The following is a 17,302-nucleotide window of genomic DNA, read 5'->3' on the forward strand; positions in this document are numbered from 1 at the left end:
CACCACAACAGTGGCCCAGGGTAAGAGGGCTCGGGACAGCCAGAAGTTTGCCCCAGCATTGCGGGAGGCACCGCTCAGATGCACCCAGGGACAACTCCTGCTGCTGCTGCGTCATTCGGGTCAGGGCAGGAACTTCCAGGCGGTTTCTGCTCCCGGACCGATTCCCCCAATTCCAGAACCGCCTAGAACCGGCGCTGCCTGCCCAGAACTCCTCTCCTTGAGCTGCTAGGGGCTTCACCGTCGGGCACAGCCCCGGCGCGGCCGAAGCAGCCCACCCAACCACCCACCCACCACGGCGCACGAAGCGTGAGGGCGTGGGAGTGGGTGTGAGCGCGAGTGTACGTGACTCTGCCCGTCTCGCGCTGCCGGTTCCCCTCCAGCGCACTCGCCCCATCCGAGCCAAGACCGGGCCCGGCTGCCCCCCGCACTCCGACCCCTCTCCCGCTCCCGGCCCGGGCCCCGCACGTTGAGTCTCCCGGCGCCGACGGGACGCGGGAGCTGGACGGCCCAGCGGAGGGGTCTGGCGCTATCCCAGCGAAGGCCCGGGGGCTTCCCCAAGCCCCTGCCCGCGGCCCCACCTCGCCCGACGGCTCCTACCTCAGAGCGGCTCCGAACGGCCCCGGGCAGGGCGGCGGATCCCGCGGCTCCGTGTTCCCCCTTCACACTCTTGCAGCTGCGGTTCAGTCCGGGAAAGAAGCGGCACATCCAGAGGGACCCTGGTGGTCGGGGCGGGACGGCGCGGCTCCCCACACACTTCTCCGGCCCGCCCCGGGCTCCCAGAAAAAGTTTCCCGAGCCCCGCGGGGGCGGTGCGTCCCGTCCCGGCAAAGCTGACGGAGCCGCGGGCGGCGGCGGCGCCGAACGCGCTCGGGACGGAGACCCCGGCCGGGAGCTCCGGCGGCTCCAGCCACTCCGAAAACCCGGGATGGATCCTGCACACGCGGGGCACGCGCGCCCGCCACGGCCCTTGCACACGCGCGGCGCCCGCATGCACCCCACCCGCACCGCCCGTACGCGGGCCGCCCCGCACATTCACAGCTGCGCGCACGGAGTCCCGCACACGGGTACCCGCGTGCCCTTGTGTACACACCGTGCGACATTTGCATACATCAGCGCTTAAGAGAGGTGGGCACGCGTGCGTGCACCTGTGCGTGAGCACAGCGGGCACAGAGGGCTGGTACGCACACAGATAGCCCTGCACACCCGTCTCCGCGCACACCCGTGTGCAGATGTGCACGCAGATGTGCATCTGTGCATGCCCAAACAGCCACGTGTGCGCACACCCCGCGTGCACGGCGCACGCCGGCGTGCAGAGCACAAACACAGCACATGCAACCAGCAGCCAAGGCTCCTAACGCCCAGCCCGGCCCCACTGAACCAGACTGGGAACCAAGGTCCCAGCAGCTCCCATCGGACCAGTTGTGAGCGGCCGAAGCTCCCAGTGCGGGTGTCCTGAGGCAGCTGCGTGGGCCGACGTGTGATGTCTCAGGCTAGCAGGGTTCGGTATTTCGTGTAGCCGAGACACCTCCGAACATCCGGACGAAGCCTGCACCAGCTCCCGGGCGTCGCTGAGCAGAGACCACCCTCCTCAGCACTGGAACCGCCCCCCCGGCAGGACCGGACCCATCTCCTTCCAGTGACCCCTGGCACGCATGAAGGGAGCCTGGTGGCTTCGGCGAACCTTTCAGCCCAGCCCAGGATGCTGCCAAGCAAACCCTGAGCTGGTTTGTGGTTTGGTGGGGAGGGGGAGCAGCTGGGAGCGAGGACGGAGATTGACAGGAAACTGTGTACATTGCCCGTGGTCCGGAGGGGCCACCGTGGTCTGGCACAGGCTCGTGAGAATGTGGCCGCAGGACAGGGTTCTGAAGAGGAAAACGCGTGGGTCCCCTCCCTGCCCCAGGCGCTGCAGTGCGCGGGCACATTCGGTGCCAGCAGCCGAGACCACCCATCACCCGGGCCATCCCCCGCAGTGTCCAGAGCCGCCCTCACCCAACACGCCGTGAGGTCCTCGGCCAAACCACCAGACCCCCCCCCTCCCCAAGGCTGTGCCGAGAGTGTGCGGGGCGGGTACCGAGCGGGACGGTCCGGTCCGGCTCCAGGGCCAGGACCGGCGGCCCGCGGGACAGTGCCCTCTGGTGGCCTTGGGCTGAGCTGCTTCCCCGCCAGCACCTGCGAGCTCCGCGGCCGCTCCCAACCGAGCTCCAGGGGGGCCCCGGGACCCGGGGAGCCCTTGAGCCATCGTCCCACGGGCAGGTAATGCCCCACGCCTAGGAGTGGCGGGGACACAGCTCTCCTTGCCTCACCCAGCTCTGAAATGAGGAGGAGATCGCAGGATTTGAGATGCCCCCCCCTAGGGGGGCTGCTGCTGTTTGAGATGCTCCCCCCTCCCGAAAGAGGAGGGGGTGTTCCTGGTCCCAGGCGTGGGGCTTGGCAAAGACCTGTTCCTGGGGGCTCCTGCAGGAGGGAGAACATGCCTCCCCTTGTGTATGTTCAGCTGTCCACATAACCCCAGACACTTTTCGTGGGGCTGTGCTCATTTCTCACCCTGTCCCAAGCACTCAGATGCTCCCAGATCCTCCAGCTCCATCCTGCTCAATAGGATGATGCTGCCCCTGTGTCTGCTGTAAGCCTCAGAGGTGACAGGAGCTGTGCCACACACCCAGCTTAGCCTCAGATCCTCTTATCAGGATTACTGCCACGGTGAGCACTCTGCCTTCCTCAGCATTAGGCTGTGTTCCCAGTGCCCCCGTGTGTCATCACCCACTACAGGTGTCTAGGGCACTTTTTCTGGCATGATTCACGCCACAGCTCTGGGATTGGCCCTCTCCACTGACTGCGTGGGACCCCCAGAGCAGAGGGACAACACAGGGATTACAGTGTGAGAGATTTCAGGAGGCAGACACCTCAGCTATCAGCCCTGCCTCAGTTTACTTCCCACAGTCCCAAGGTCAGTTCCTTTCCCTGCCAACCATCCCCAACACAGCAAGGGGTGAGGAGGGGGGGGTCTGCTCCCCAGGGGGGCTGCCCACAGGGGAGGTGGCAGTGCCTGCACAGTTCTTCCCTTCCTCTGGCACAAAGAGGGACAGCTTGCTGTGTGTCCCAGGGTGCCCCCATACTGCTGCAGTGAATTGAGTCCTACAGCATCAGCCCCAAGGTGGTGGGTGCAGATGAGGGGTTGCCTGCACGACTGTTTTGTAATAGGGCATAAGCAGGTCAGAAGATTTATTCCTGATCTGAGTGTGACCCCAGCTAAGCTGTCAGGAGAGGCCTTCCTGGGCACCGGGCATGGTGTGGGGCTACCCACATCACCATGGCCTTGGACTTGCCCCAAGACCACTCCCCTCTTCCCAAGGGGCCACCTGAATGACCAGACAGGCCCAGGTCCATTTTGCCACCAGCTTTGAGCATCTTGGGTGTAAACAACACTCAATTAGATCCCTTCCCCAGTGGCTCTCAACCACCAGACCCTGCACCCTGCCATGTCCTCCACCCCATGGTTAATCTTGTCCTAAACTTGTTTAGGAAAGTTAAAGCAGATTAAACAGGCCAGATGATCACCCAGATTAGAGACTTACCAGTGCCAACTCAGCACCTCAGCCCTGGGCTGGTGGGTCAGTGTGTCAGTGAGTCAGCACATCACACACATACGTGTGGACAATCTCCCCCAGGCACACATGGAAAAACACACTCAGTGTGACTGGGAAGACTCTTGTGTTGTTCTTCACAAAGGAAAACACGATACCTGGATGTTGCATTTCCACCCATTTATTGGGGAAGCCGCACCAAACTATTAAAATAAATTAAAAGCCCAGGCCCCATGGGTGCATTGCATACTTGAGTATCAGGAAGGCAAAGGCAGAGTGGGATCTTCAGTAGAGTGGGGGGTAGACAGGATGGAAAACCAGGGAGTCCCAGCAGCTGCAGAAATATCTACAGTAAAAGTAACAATAGCTCCAAAACTAGAGGTGCATTTAAAAAAAAAGAAAATCTGTACCTTTAATGTGGTTTTAAAGGCAAAATCTGAGCCAGACCTCCTCGTAAGGAGGCACCAGGCTGGAAGAGACCTGATTTGTGGGGTGGGCAGCAGGGAAGAAAAGCACAAAACCTAGAGAAATGAAAGTGGAAATAGACCAGATCTAGCCAGGATATAAGTTCATCCTTCACAGCCAGATACCCTTCTAGAGGCAGAGGACTGTGTCAAGTCATTGCTGTTTTGGGGTTCTTGATGAAGTAATACCCTTCTTCCTTACCTTCCAGACCTGTTATTTGTGCCTCATGCCACCTGTCACCAACAGGCCAAAATTTGATCAAGGAAGGTTTATTGCATTAGGGGAGAAAAGTGGGACTGCATCATCCTCAGGTTTCCCACTTGGAAGAAACAGACTCTTTCCCATATCCCACTCTGTTCTCAAGGAGGCTGAGTCCCAGACACTCAGGATGTGGGCCCCTTCACCCCACACAGAGGGGAACATGACCACCAGAAATGTGGGATCAACTTGGGACCAGAAGAAAGTTGCCAGTCAGGGCATGGATGCCCAGAGCCAGCAGCCACCCACGGCTCAGAGTCAGGAAGTCTGATGTGGCCTTGGCCCCATCCCACATGTCCAGAGAGACCCCTTCCCCAGATACCATCTGGAGCCAACCCCTGCTCCTTCTGATGAGACCCTCTCCCACCCTTTCCAAAGCACCACGGTCTGACTCCATCTCCCTGCTCCTTCTCCCACTCTCCCCCTTCCCCTCACCCCAACACCCAAGAGACAGTTCTGGAGACAGGGAAGTGGGAGGGGTGGGGGGGTGCATCCAGTACAACCCAAACCCTAGCTACAGCCACAGGCATCAACAATCATGTCAGGGATGTCAGTCTTGACAATGTTGCTGTTGCGATCGAAGTAGAGCACGGAGAGCGGGCGGCGCCGCGTGGGCACGCAGCAGGAGTGCCCCGATGCCTGCACGTTGTTGGCTTTGACGAGGTTGAAGACAGCTGTGTGGAAAGAGGAGGCCATCCCAGGGCTGCCTGCCACATGCAGGGGGCACTGGCCCACACAGTAGTTTATCTGGTAGCCCTCGGGCTTAATGATCCAGTCATTCCAACCGATGTCACGGAAATCCACGTAGTAGTCCCTGCGGCAGCAGAGGTTGGAGTTCTGGCTGCAGCGGAGGCTCCGCTTGGCCACACGGTGTCCCGGCTCCCGCAGCTTTGCCTCGGCCACCAAGAAGGGCTGCTGGGATCGGCTGGCATCGACTATTGCCATGATATCACCCCTGTCCCCACGGCTCTCCAGTTCCAGCCGCAGGGCCCTGCGTTCTCCCAAAAAAAACCTCTGCAGGGCAGGCAGGAGGCTGAAGGCACGCCAGCCACTGCCCTTAGAGCTCAGGCGCCTCTCACTCAGCAGCGTGCGATTGCCACCCACCAAATCACCTTCCCCACCAGCGAGGAAGATTCTGAGGGTGAGGCTGGACACCAGGTCTCGGGGAACTCGAAGGTAGAGCCAAAGCTGAGCCCGCAGGATGTGAATGTCCTGGTCTTGTGGACGGCTGAACTGGAACTGCAGCCCCAAGCCAGAGGGAGACATGGGCTCTGAGGGGAAAAAGGGATGAGGAGATGAATGAGGCAGGATGGTAGGGTGGGTAAGACTGCACATCCTGCACATCGAGGCAAATCTCTCATCTTCTTCTCAAGAAACGGCTACAAACTTTCTTCCCTTTGTCCAGACCTCAGTCTGTCCCTTGCCCTTTCTTGGGAATGCTACCAGGAAGGGGGCAGTGTTGGAATGGGGGACTATCCCACCCTGCCTGGGCACAGAGGGGGCACCTGCTATATCACCTGGCCCTTCTGGTCCTTTCCCTTTGCTTGCAGAGTGCGAGGCTGAGGAGTGTTGCCAGCTGCACCCCTATCCACCACCCTATTCCACCCCTCCTGAGGTAGCCCAAGTCCAACTGGGAGTCCCAGGCACACCAGGTTGCCCCCATCCTTCAGGAGGGGGACGGACATTGCAGCACTTCAGATAAGAAGTAAGTAAGATCCTTACTAGCCAGTGCAGAAGTAAAAGAGGGAGCAGCTTTCCTTGTTCCAGGCTGAGCTTTCTGCATCAGCAGCTCTGGACTGTCACCAGCACACAGCAGGTACAAACACTAATGATTTAATGACAGCCTGCATGGCTCCAGGCACCCTCAGCCCGCTGCAAGGAGGCAGATGGCCAAACCTCCGGTCCCAGCAGTGCTGCAGTGCCTCGAGGTTCAGGAGCTGCACATCCTTGAAGGTCTCCACCACCCCAAGGCAGGGAGACCCTGGCCCAGGGGGCAGCCCAGTTGGGGTTTGCCCAGAGCCCCCCACAGTCGGGCACCGGGCACAGCCCGGCTCACTCAAGCCTCGCCGGTAGCCCCAGCCCTTAGGGGGCCACGTGTGGACGACCATGGGGGGGTCGTGCCCGGCCATTCGCAACCCCTGCGCACCCACCTGGCTCCGCGAAGCTGATGATCTCGTAGGCCCGCTCCTCGTCGTCGTCGTCGCCGTCGGGGCCCCGGCGGGCGCCTCCCGCCTGCAGCCGCCGCAGGGCGCGGGCCACGGCAGCGCGGGGCACGGCGTGGGAGAGCCTCGGCCGCTCCCGGAGCCGCAGTTTCTCCAGCAGCTGCCGCTTGGCCACCTCCTCCAGCAGCCGCCGCTCGGCTCCCGCCGCACACGACGGGCAGCGCGGTTCCGCCGCCGCGCACAGCACCGCCGCCAGCAGCAGCCACAGGACCGCGCCTCGCGCTGCCATCAGCACCGACGGGACGGACCGGGGTAGCACCGGGAGTGGCGCGGGGCGGCCCGCCCGCTTTGGGCACCTGCGACCGGGGGCGGGCCGGGCGCCCCCCCCCGCCATTGGCCGGCTCACCTGCCTGTCCCGTCCCGTCGGGCTACGGCCGGGGCGGGGGATTACCGGGATTAGCCCCCATCCCCCAGCGGCGGGGAAGGGGGGGGGAGTGCGGATGTCGCCCCACTGTCTCCGGGGAAGGGGCTCCGCGGGTCGCTGTTGCCCACCCTACCACCCCCACCACCTCCTGCTCCGTGCTAGGCCGTCGGGTCCCCTCGGGCTCAAGAGGAGCCAAGCACCCTTGTGCCCTCCGGGGGGGTGGGCAGACGGGAGGCTGTGCCCGGGGAACTTCGTATGGGTGTGTACGAACATCGGTGAATGCAGAGCTGTGTGCCCAAGGGGCTTGCACACACGTGCTCACTTGCACACTCAGCTCACCATATCATCTGCCCAGAGGTACACAGGGACCTGGCCGGGCACCCCTGCCAGGTAGCAGGGTGCTGAGCTCCCCCCTGCCTGGTCCAAAACCTGCAGGAAGTGAGGGCTAGGGCAAATCCTGGACGGGTGGAGGAGCAGTAATGGATCCCAGAGCTGAATCCCAGTCTCACCTTCCTGCCCATGGAGCCCACAGGCCTGTCCCCACAGCCTCTGCATTGCCCCCCAGACACTCCCTTAGCCATTCCAGCAGGGACAGTCTCATTTACTGCTGACAGAGGAACCAGAAGGGATCATGGGCTCTTCCCAGGATGACCCCCTGGAGCTCCCTCAGGACTGTTCACCTCTCTAGGCTTTTGTCACTCTCACCATGTGATAACTCTGGGGATCTGAACCTAGCCTTTGGACTCCTGGTCCAGCTTCACCCTAGGGCAGAGCTGGGAAGGGCCAGTGAAGGTGCATGCTGTGCACCCTCTTCCCAAAAAATTAAAATTAATGATTGTATGTACTGAGGGCTCATGAGGTGGCAGCCAGTGTCACATCAAACTGAAGATGTTCTTTGGATTCTTAGCTCCAGACGCTGTGTTTAGAGCACAATGCACAGCCTGAGCCAGGACAGGGTCCTTTAGGAATCCCCCAAAAGTGGTGCAAAATGCCATCCCTGTTGGGGCAGCAGGAGAGCCCCAGTGCCCTTGTGCCAGAGCAGGGAACCCAGAGAGTGCAGTGGGAACCTGAAGCTTAGCCAACCCTTCAGGCATGTCCTGTGCCCACCGTGCTGACTCCAAGGTCTTGATCACACGGAGCCCTTGCCTCTGGCCAAGCACAGAGGTGACATGTAAATAGAGTGGGCTGTCTGGGAAAAAGCACCCACCGGAGATGATGCAACCATAGTGCAAGGGACAAAGTTCTCAGCTGGCTGGGCCTGCTGGCAGACCCCAGAATAGCCCAGGAATGTCAACAGAGAGGAAAAAGTGGGCACAGCCTGGCCTGGGAGATCAGCTCCCACAGGGCCTGGGAGCCCTGGCTGCAGGCAGCACACAAACAACACAACCCGGGCACCAGCAGGACAAAGCAGATGGCACCATCAACTCATGGAAGGAACCAGGTCCCTCTACCTGACATTCTTCCCACATGCAACAAGGTGGAAGGAGTCCCAGGCTGCATCACTGAGCAGGTGCCAGGCCAGGGGGGTCATTAAAACCCCTGTGAGAACATCACCTCCTGGCAGCCACACCACAACTTCACACATGCAGGAAAGGGAAACTGAGGCACGATGCTCTGCTGAATTCCTCCTTCCCTGCCAGACCAACAGAGTCAGGATCAGGGCTGTGGGACAGCATGAAGCTGGGGAGGCAAAGAGCTGTGGCAAAAAGGATGAATTATTCTCTAACCCACCATCCTTTCCAGGCTGGGAAGCAGGGTCTACCCAACGGGTAGAAGGTATCCTTTGAAGGTACCTCTTCCAATTTGCCTGGATCTCTTTGTACTGGCCAGCACCCCACGGCTGTTGCCATGAACCCCCACTTCACCTCCAGCAGAGCCTCTGATCTGCCTGCCCCCTTGCACTGCAGCTCCATTGCCCCCCCCGTGCACTCTGTCCCACCAGATCTAGGCAAGGGGTCAGCATGGAGCTGTGAGTGGTTCTTGCACCCATTGCATAAGTGTGTTGTTGATTAAGCAGTTCCCAGAAAGCAAAGCCCAGGCAGGGACTGGCCTGACCAAAATACCTGCCCGGGTCCCCCCAGGCACAGCACTTGTTGCACACATGGCTTCTGGGCCTCCGACCTCGTGTCCGGTGGGGCAAGCGTGGCACCTGATGACCTGACCTAGAGGTGCCAACAGACTGGGTTAAGCTGGGACCCCCCCAACCCTCCCGAAAAGCTCATGCACCAGCACCTGTGCTGTCAGAACCCCCATTGCTCTGTGGCTCTTGGTCAGCCAAGGAAATGCCAAAGCCAGCTGAGACCCCTGCCCTGAGGGGCCATGGCACAAGCCAGGCTCCAGCACTTAAAAACCTTCTTCCCCTCTGGCTCATGTTCCCTGGAGAGGGCAGAGATGGCCACAGACTGGAGTGGTACCCAGGCTGGGGGATTGGGGGAGCAGATGACTGGGGCCGAGAGGAGAAGGAGAAGGAGACTGTGGCAAGCACTGATGGAGGGCTGAAGGTGCTGGACTGGTGGGGCCCGGGTCCAGGCAACCCATCTGGGAAGGGAAAACCAGCAGCTCTGCTTCCTGGGGTGGGTGCCCTCACTCCTCACCCCGCGGCACCGGCCCTGGCTGCCTCCCCCGCTCCGGCCCGATGGAGCGGCCCGTCCCAACCCTTCGGGTCCGGTCCCGGCCCTGTGCCGCTGCCCCCGACCCGGTCCGGCGCTTTCCCGAGCTTCTCGCTGCCCACGGGCGCCGTCCGGCGACCCCGAGGCAAAGCTGCTACCGGGGCCACCCAGCTCCGCCGCGGGACCGGGGGTGACGGTCACCGGGAGGCCCTTTAGGACGGGGCGCCCGGGGCGACGAGCGCCTCCCGCAAGGGTGCTCATCGCGGGTGGCAGTGGGTGACCGTCACCTCGCACCAGCCGAGCCGAAGACGTCCAGCGCCGATCGCTGGGTGACTCCGAGTCGGGGGCTGCTGGCTGAAAACCACCCGTGAGACTGAAAATTAAAAATTAAGCCTTTTCAAAGCAACACCGGGGGCTTTCAGGAATTCCCACCCCTCCCATGAGAGCCAGACCGTGCCAAGGGGACACCCTGGCTCACCGCGCTTGGACCTTTGCTTCAGGCTCTGTTGATACTGGCAAAGGCTCCTTCCAGGAGCCAGCGGCAGCTGCTGCAAATCCCCTCCCGGAGCAGGGGCCGAGGGGACGGGCCCTCTCGGAGCGCTGTGTTCCTCTCTGTGTCTGATTTGGCAGAGCCCAAGGGCACAGCCCCAGTTCTGGGTCGATGCTGTCTGCAATGGCACCTTCCCCGCTGGGCCGGGCTGGGGGGGCTGCGGGGCTCAGGAGTCCCAGCGGAATCTGACTGCCTGAGACACCGCCTCCAGCACCCCCTGAGGGAACGGGGGACCCCAGCAGAAGTGTGGGGTCACAGCAAGGGGAGAGGGGACACCGTAATGTGAACACTGCCCTCACCCTTCCTCTTTTCCCATCAGCGGGAGGAGGAGTGGATGCTCAGTGGGAAGTTTCACCTTGGGTTTTCTGTTCTGCTCCCTGAAGTGTTTGACATGATCCTTACACCGAGGTTACTTTCACTGATGGGGGTGAGGAAAAGCCCAGATAGCCCTGGGGGCTGAGCAGCTCCTTGTATGTGATGGGAGCCACCCCTTGCTTGCCAAGGACCCCTGCCCTGTGCCTCTCCCATGACAGGCAGAGAGGGGGCTGTGCCTGGCTCCAGGGGGTCACCCTTCCTTGGCTGCACCCTCCTCAGCTTGTGGTGTTCCCCAGGTGGGAGTGCCACCATGGGATTCCTGAACTTTGGTCACCTTTGCCCCATTCTGTAGATGGGGAGGGGGCTGCATCCATGCTTTCTGTTTTCCATGGGAGCAGGAAAAAACGCATGCGTGGAGAGGAGGACCTGTTCTGTGGGACCTTGGACCCTGCTCATCTGGGGAACCTCTGACCTGAAGGCCCTGCAGAAGGCACGTTTTCAGGTGGTTGGCAAACCCCCAGGACAGTGTGTTCTGCCCTAATCTCAAGATACCAGGGACAGGGAGGGGCCTTAGAAATTGGGACCCCTCTTGGGGAGCTGCTGCTAACCCAGGCACCCCAAATCAGCAGGAGTTGCTTGTCCATTGGGATGCAGCAGGGTGACAACTCATCAGTTCAGGGAGATCTGGACCAGGAGATGTCCTCCATCCCTGGTGCCTGAGGCCCAGGGCAGTGGTGGAGTCACCATCCCTGGAGGTATTTAAAAGGCGTTTGGACCTGGTCCTTAAGGACATGGCTTAGTAGTTAGCTTATGGTGTTGGTCAAAGGTTGGGCTGGATGATCTTGGAGGTCCCTTCCAACCTAAAACATTCTGTGATTCACTTGTCCCCTTTCTACCCATGCCCACTGCAGCCCAGAGAGCTCAGCTCTGGCCCCAGGAAGGCTGTTTGTTCACTAAGTACAGACAGTGAAACGAGGCATTGGAAAAAAGAAGAGGGAAAAAAAATATAAAAGGAAAAATACCAAACACCAAACCCTCTTTGGGTTTGCGCAAGTGGCCTTGAGCCCCAGACAGTATTGATCCCCAAGTCTTCCACTCTGCCTGTGTAGCAGCTGTGTCAGCAGGAACCCTTCAGGTCTGAGTCCTGGTGGCACCAGGTCCTGGAAGCCTGGACCTCAGCATGGTGACTGCTTTGACCTAAGGTGGAGATGAAGGTTCCCTGCTCCAGCAAGGCTCAGTGGGAGCAGCAGCCTCAGGACACATGCAACGTGGGAAAACACTGTCTCCTGCTAGAGGTTGTTGTGTTCCTGATGTTCAAGGTGTCACAAGTCCTCAGGGGCAACGTGTGCCCTGGGCCCTGCTCCAGGTAGAGCTGCACATGGCCACCCCAGCTTGATCCTGGACAGTAGATGCAAAGTCATCCTTCAGAGCAGGTGGGGAGACACCACCTTCCTCCTTCTGATGGCCTCTTCCTATCTGGTTCAGCTCTGTTTTCTTCTGGGGTGGGCTCATCAGTCACTGCAGGGTGGACCAGGGGACTGTGTTCACCAGGGTCCATCTCAACCAGCTGCATGGACCTCAGGGGATCACCCCAGGTTGTTCCCATTGTGAACCTCCCACCCCCAGCACCCTCTCCCTGCTTTCTCAGCCTCCACACACAGGGGACACGTGGGAAGCAGTGGAGAAACCCCAACACCCCGTTGTGCAATGGGGCTGGTGTGCCAGAGCTGCCCTTTGTCCCCAGCTCTCACGGCCCTCACATTTCCCACCAGCCACGCTGGAGAGGGGCAGTGAAAGGGGCAGAAGCTCTGGGACATGGGGCAGAGATGTGCCAAGAGGTTGCTCCCCAGTGAGGGAGCTGGTGTGGGGTTGAACACAAAAGTGTCCTGGGCACTGTGGCTGTGGCAGCCTTGCCTGGAAGTTTTTATCCACTTTAAAAGGGGCAGAGTCACTGTGGTTTGGGACAAGAATGGCCAAATACTGTGGTGGAATGGAAAATTTGGCCCAAGCAAGGGGTGGTGCTTTCTCCAGTAGGAATCACAGTCCCCCTGCATCCAGGAGCTCCCAATCCTGCTGGGAAAGGCAGCCAAGGGACAGAAAGCTGTGGGGCCCATCAGCGTTGGTGTCCTTGGGCACAGAGTGTCTTGGTTGGTAGATGCCCAGCCAGGCTGCCTGGATTTCACAGCCAAGTCCTTGGTTAGAAGAGGACTGAGCATGGCAGACTGGGTTAGTTCTGTGCCACCTTGGGGCTCTGCATGCTGGGGCACAATCATCACGTTGCACCTTGGGAAGAGATGGGAGGTGAGCTGGCTAATGACAGAGCACACGTGTGTGTACACACGTGGACACACAATGGCTGGGAATCTTTTATTGAACAACAGGGATGCTTGGAGAGGGAGATGCTATTGACCCATTGGGATCAATTTCCCCTTCCTCATCCCTTCAACCTCATGTCCAGCTGAGGAGTGAGGCCCTGTGGATGGACCTCTGGGTCCAGCCATCCCTCAGGATCTTTTCAGCTTCTACCTCTGTCAAGCAGCCTGAGGTGGCCACTGCTGAGACCTGTTACCTGGTGACAAGTTGGTGTTGTAGCACCAAGGGCTGCACCACAGCCCCAGTCTGGGACCAGCAAGAGGATGTGCCAAGGCTGCCCTGAGCTACCTGGAGTTGGTCTTAGAGGCTCACAGGCAGAGAGGAACCCATTGGCAGGGGGAAAGGAGCTGTGTGGGAGGTGAGGGAGGACCTGCAGCTTCAGCATCACCCTTGATGCTTCAGCCTCAGGAGAAGCCACCTTGGCAGAGTTCTCATCTCTCAGCAGCTCGCCAGGTCTCAGACTGCCAGAGAGGAGCTGGGAGGAGGGGAACCCTGCACAGCAGAGGTCAGGTACAACCACAGGCATCAACAATCATGTCAGGGATGTCAGTCTTGACAATGTTGCTGTCCCGGTCGTAGTAGAGCAGCGAGAGGGGACGGCGCTGGGTGGGGACACAACAGGAATCCCCGGCTGCATCCGCGTTGTTGGCTTTGATGAGGCTGAGGACAGCTGTGTGGAAGGAAGCAGCCAGCCCAGGGATTCCAGCCATGTGCAGGGGGCAGATCCCTGAGCAGTAGTTCATGTGATACCCCTCTGGCTGGATAATCCAGTCCTCCCAGCCGATCTCCTTGAAGTCCACAAAGAATTCCTGGCGACAGCACATCCCGGAGTCCCCTCCGCAATCCGTGCTGCGCCGCTGGACCCCGTGGGGTGTCCTGGCTTGGGCTTGGGCTGCTACAAATGGCCAGTGGGAATCACTGTGGCCAGCCAGGAGGGGAGACCCCGAGTCCTCCGGCACTTCCAGCTCCACAGTGAGACTTTGTGTCCCTTGGTCAAAGAGGCTCTGGAGAGCTGGACCCACGTCCAACGTGGCCCAGCCAGCCCGATGGATCACCAGCTGCATCTCACTGGCCACGGTCATGTTCGGTCCCATTGGATCTGGCTGCAAGAGTCTGACTGTTACAGGGTGAGTCCCGGGACTAAGGGCTTCCCAGAAGAGGTAGAGGGTGGCTTGCAGGATCTCAGTGCTCCCACCCAGCTCTTGGGTGAAGTGGAAATGTAGGCGAATGCTGCGGGAGGTGGAGGACCCTGTGCAGAGAACCAAAAGCAGAGTCAGGTGGTGAAGGGGGGGGTGGGAGGGGAGACCCCGGCTGAGGGCCATGAAATTGGAGCAAATGGGAGGTATATCCAAGCAGGGAGTAGGGAACACTACATACAGGCATTAAGGGGCCCCTACTTCCCTGCACTGCTACTGAATCTCCTTCTGATGCTGCTGAATGTAGCAACCCAGCTTGATTCCACCTCCTCTGGCCTGATATTCCCCTTGTCAGTGTTGCTGCTGGAGGTTTTTTTAGAGTATGTTATCCAGCAGTGTAAGTCCAGACTTGGATTTAAGGCAGCCAAGCTGATTTGCACCTCCAAGAATCACTCCTGCTTTCCCTGGATGGGAACATCACCTGAAACTGCTCCACCACACACCCCCCCCCCTTGCTGCTGCTGAGGCTGCAGAGCTGCCTCTCCTTGCAAAAAAAGGGGTGACAGGGACAGTGAAAGCAGCACTGGGGCTCCCTGGCACAGCTCTGCTGGAGAGGACACAACCATGGCTCAGCCCCAGCTCTTCTGCGTCCAGCAGATGCTCCACCCAGACAGGAGACAACTCCCCATTGTTCCCATATGTGGGAATACGATATCCTGCAGAGAACCATTGTTCCCTGAGGTCTTCAAGGACATGGCAAGCCCTCACTGTGCCATGCAAACCACACAAAGGGACATATGTGTCCCCCCTTCCTGCACCAGGCAGCAGTTTGAGCTGGGCAAAGTGTAGAAAAGATTCTCTGCAGGATGGAGCAGTGATTTCTGTTTCTTCCCAAAGCTCCCAGGAACGCAGCTGATTCTGGAGCAGCCATACCCCACTTTGGGTAGGAAGTAGAGACAGAGCTGTGTGTGGTGAGCACATGGGCTTGGGGGACTTAAGTCCACACGCTGGAAGCTGATGAGAGACCTATTCTTAAAATCACCTTTTGAAAAATACGACCTCCAGAACACGTGGAAAGGGAAAAAACAATCCAGGATACAGCAGTCCATCTTTGCTCCTGTGCCCATTCCCATGCCCCAACACCCCCTCTCATCACCTTCCCCCAGGCGAGCCCTTCTCTCCCTTCGTGCCCCATCCCTCCAATGCCCACGGGATGTGGAATCTCTACAGACCTGACTCGGCAAAGCTCAAGATCTCGTATTCCTGCACACCCATCCCGGGATGCGGGTGTCGGATGTTGCTGTCCTGGGGCACCGCCAGGGACAGGGCCACGTCCCGGTGCTGCGCACGCATCCTGCGGAGAGCGGTCAGCAGGGTCCCCCGGGATGTGTGCTGGGTGATGTTGGGTCTGTCCGGCAAGCGGAGCTCGGAGAGGATGCTCTGCTTCGCCAGGGCGATGAGGATGTCCCGCTGGGTGCTGGGGACAGGAGCCGCCAGCCCGCAGCCCGGACACCCCAGTCCTTTGGGAGCCGCCAATCTCGGAAGGCTCAGGAGCAGGAAAAACATCGTGGTTGTCATCTCCGGTGCCAGGAGGTGGCAGCTCGGGGCCCGGGGAGGGATCTCAGCAAATTGCGTTCCTCCTGCTGGCTGATAAACTGGACTCAAACTGGGACAGCAGCGCTGGGGCCGGGAAAGCGGAGAGCGAGGCTGCAGGACCCAACTCCGCAGGAGCTGAGAGGGAGGAAGGGATCGTTCTCCTGACGTGGCCACAAATATTGGCTGATCTGGGGCAAGATAAACGCCCCTCTGATCCCGTAGGAGCCCATCCCGGGCACGGGGCAGCCTCGGGGCAGCTCGTCCCGGGTTAAGGTGGACCCGGGCAGACGGCGCAGCCTCTCGGAGGGTTCAGGCCGGAGCTGCCCGCTCGGGGTTGGGGCTCGGTCCGGAGCACCCCTGCTCCAGCCCAAGGAGACCACTCGGGCCCCAGCCCCGCAGCCCACCCCAGGACCGGGCGTCCGGGCAGATGGCAAAGGTGTCCCCGTGCGGCGAGGGACGATGGAGGGCGCCGAGGGAGCCGTGCGGACCCCCGTAGTGCGGTGCGGGACCCCCGGGGAATGGGAAATTCCTGGGATGAGGGGGTGCGAAGGGATTGGGGGGGGGGGGAGAGGACCCCATCCCCGCCATCACCCCGGGCTCTGAGGGCGGGGTCGGGGGGGGGGGGCGGAGAGCGGAGGCCCCGCCCCGTTGTGCCGCCTCCGTTTCCCGCCTCGCCCTCCGCCCCGCCAGGCGGCGCTGCCGCCTCCCTCCCGCCTCCCACGGCGGAGCGTCCGGTCGGTTGCTATGGCAACGGGGCTCCCGGCGGGCGCGGCGTGCGGACGCCATACGCAGGGTGCGGTGACGGAGCGCGCACGCCCGCAGGGGGAGGGGCTGAGCGCTTCTTCCCCCCCCACCCCCCCTCCCCCATCCCCCCTTTTTCCTTTTTTTTTTTTTTTTTTTTTTCCCCCCCCCCGTTTCTTTCCCCTTTGCTCCCCGTTCCGCTCACCCCTTTACCCCCCCCATCCCCTTTCCCCGTCCTGTCCCCCCTCCGCCGTCTCCGCCGCCCCGCCCGGGGGGCCCGCGCTGGCCCAGGCCCGGCCTGGTCCGGCCCGGGGTGGTGGTGGCGGCGGCGGCGGCGGTGGACCCACGGCGCAGGGCCCGGTCCGGCCCGGTCCGGCCCGGTAAGTGTTCACCGACGGGAGATGCGGGCGGTGTTCAGCCGAACGGGGCGGGCCGGTCCCGGAGCCGACGGAGCGTTCGGTGCCCCCCGAGGAAGCGGCCCGGGACCTTCCGCCTTCCCGCTCCTCCCGCGGCCGCCGCGGTCTCGGTTCTGCCGCGTCCCCGCGGTACCGGGCTCTCTGGGGAAGCGGTTCGGTGCCGGTTGGGTCCGGCCGTGTCTCCGCCATCTCCTGGCGTTGTTGTTGTTTGGGTTTTTTTTTTTGGTCTCTTTGCGGGGTTCGCTGCTGTGTCGGGGTTCGGAGGTATTGGCAGAAGGTCCCGGGCCTTGGGGAGCTGGCGGAGCACATGGCAGCCGGGTGCTGCCCCGCTGGCCCGGTTCGAAGGGACATCCCGGTGGGATCCCGATGTCCCTGAGGTTCCCGGGGCTGCCTCGTGTCCCAGCTGCCTGCGTGCACTTGGAAAAGGAGGAAAGGGAGCGGAGCCCTCAGCTCCTTGGTGGCCGAGCATCCCCTTCCAGGGCCTGGGAAGCACCATGAGGATTTTTGGCATCTCCACAACGATTTTTGCTTTTCTGGAAACCTTTCAAGGGGCTTTGGTGTGTTTAGAGCAGAAGGCGATTGGAAAAAAATCGGAATATTTGGGTTGAAAGCCCCGGGTATTGAGGTGCTTTCATGTTGGAATGGTGCTTGATGGTTGAATCCAGTTGGATTTC

General features: G+C 60.8%; 3 protein-coding genes across 8 annotated transcripts in view; 1 reads left to right on the forward strand and 2 right to left on the reverse strand.

Annotated features, from left to right (window-relative positions):
• Positions 1–3,748: 3,748 nt before the first annotated feature.
• INHBE (inhibin subunit beta E) lies at positions 3,749–6,757 on the reverse strand. Its single transcript, XM_030468131.1, has 2 exons — positions 6,457–6,757; positions 3,749–5,577 (listed from the first exon to the last, which is right to left on the reverse strand). The coding sequence occupies exons 1-2, from the start codon at positions 6,755–6,757 to the stop codon at positions 4,817–4,819; spliced, it is 1,062 nt and encodes a 353-aa protein (XP_030323991.1). The 3' UTR covers positions 3,749–4,816.
• A 5,945-nt stretch (positions 6,758–12,702) lies between these two features.
• LOC103533018 (inhibin beta C chain-like) lies at positions 12,703–15,780 on the reverse strand (the record flags this gene model as incomplete). Its single annotated transcript, XM_008498834.2, has 2 exons — positions 12,703–13,988; positions 15,108–15,780. Coding segments are annotated over 2 exons (1,416 nt in total), but the record flags the coding sequence as incomplete, so codon positions are not given.
• R3HDM2 (R3H domain containing 2) overlaps positions 15,714–17,302 on the forward strand; it is a 38,691-nt gene continuing 37,102 nt past the window's right edge. For 3 of the 6 annotated variants that reach the window (XM_030468111.1, XM_030468104.1, XM_030468110.1), the window contains exon 1: positions 15,714–15,971. In XM_030468111.1, the coding sequence (XP_030323971.1) occupies positions 15,931–15,971 (41 nt within the window). In that variant the 5' untranslated portion in view covers positions 15,714–15,930. Of the gene's footprint in view, positions 15,972–16,543; positions 16,593–17,302 lie in introns of those variants that run through there. The other 3 variants (XM_030468109.1, XM_030468105.1, XM_030468106.1) reach the window with 3 other exon arrangements.

This window comes from Calypte anna, chromosome 33 (assembly GCF_003957555.1).
Source record: "Calypte anna isolate BGI_N300 chromosome 33, bCalAnn1_v1.p, whole genome shotgun sequence".
In the NCBI taxonomy this organism is placed as follows: Eukaryota; Metazoa; Chordata; class Aves; order Apodiformes; family Trochilidae; genus Calypte; species Calypte anna.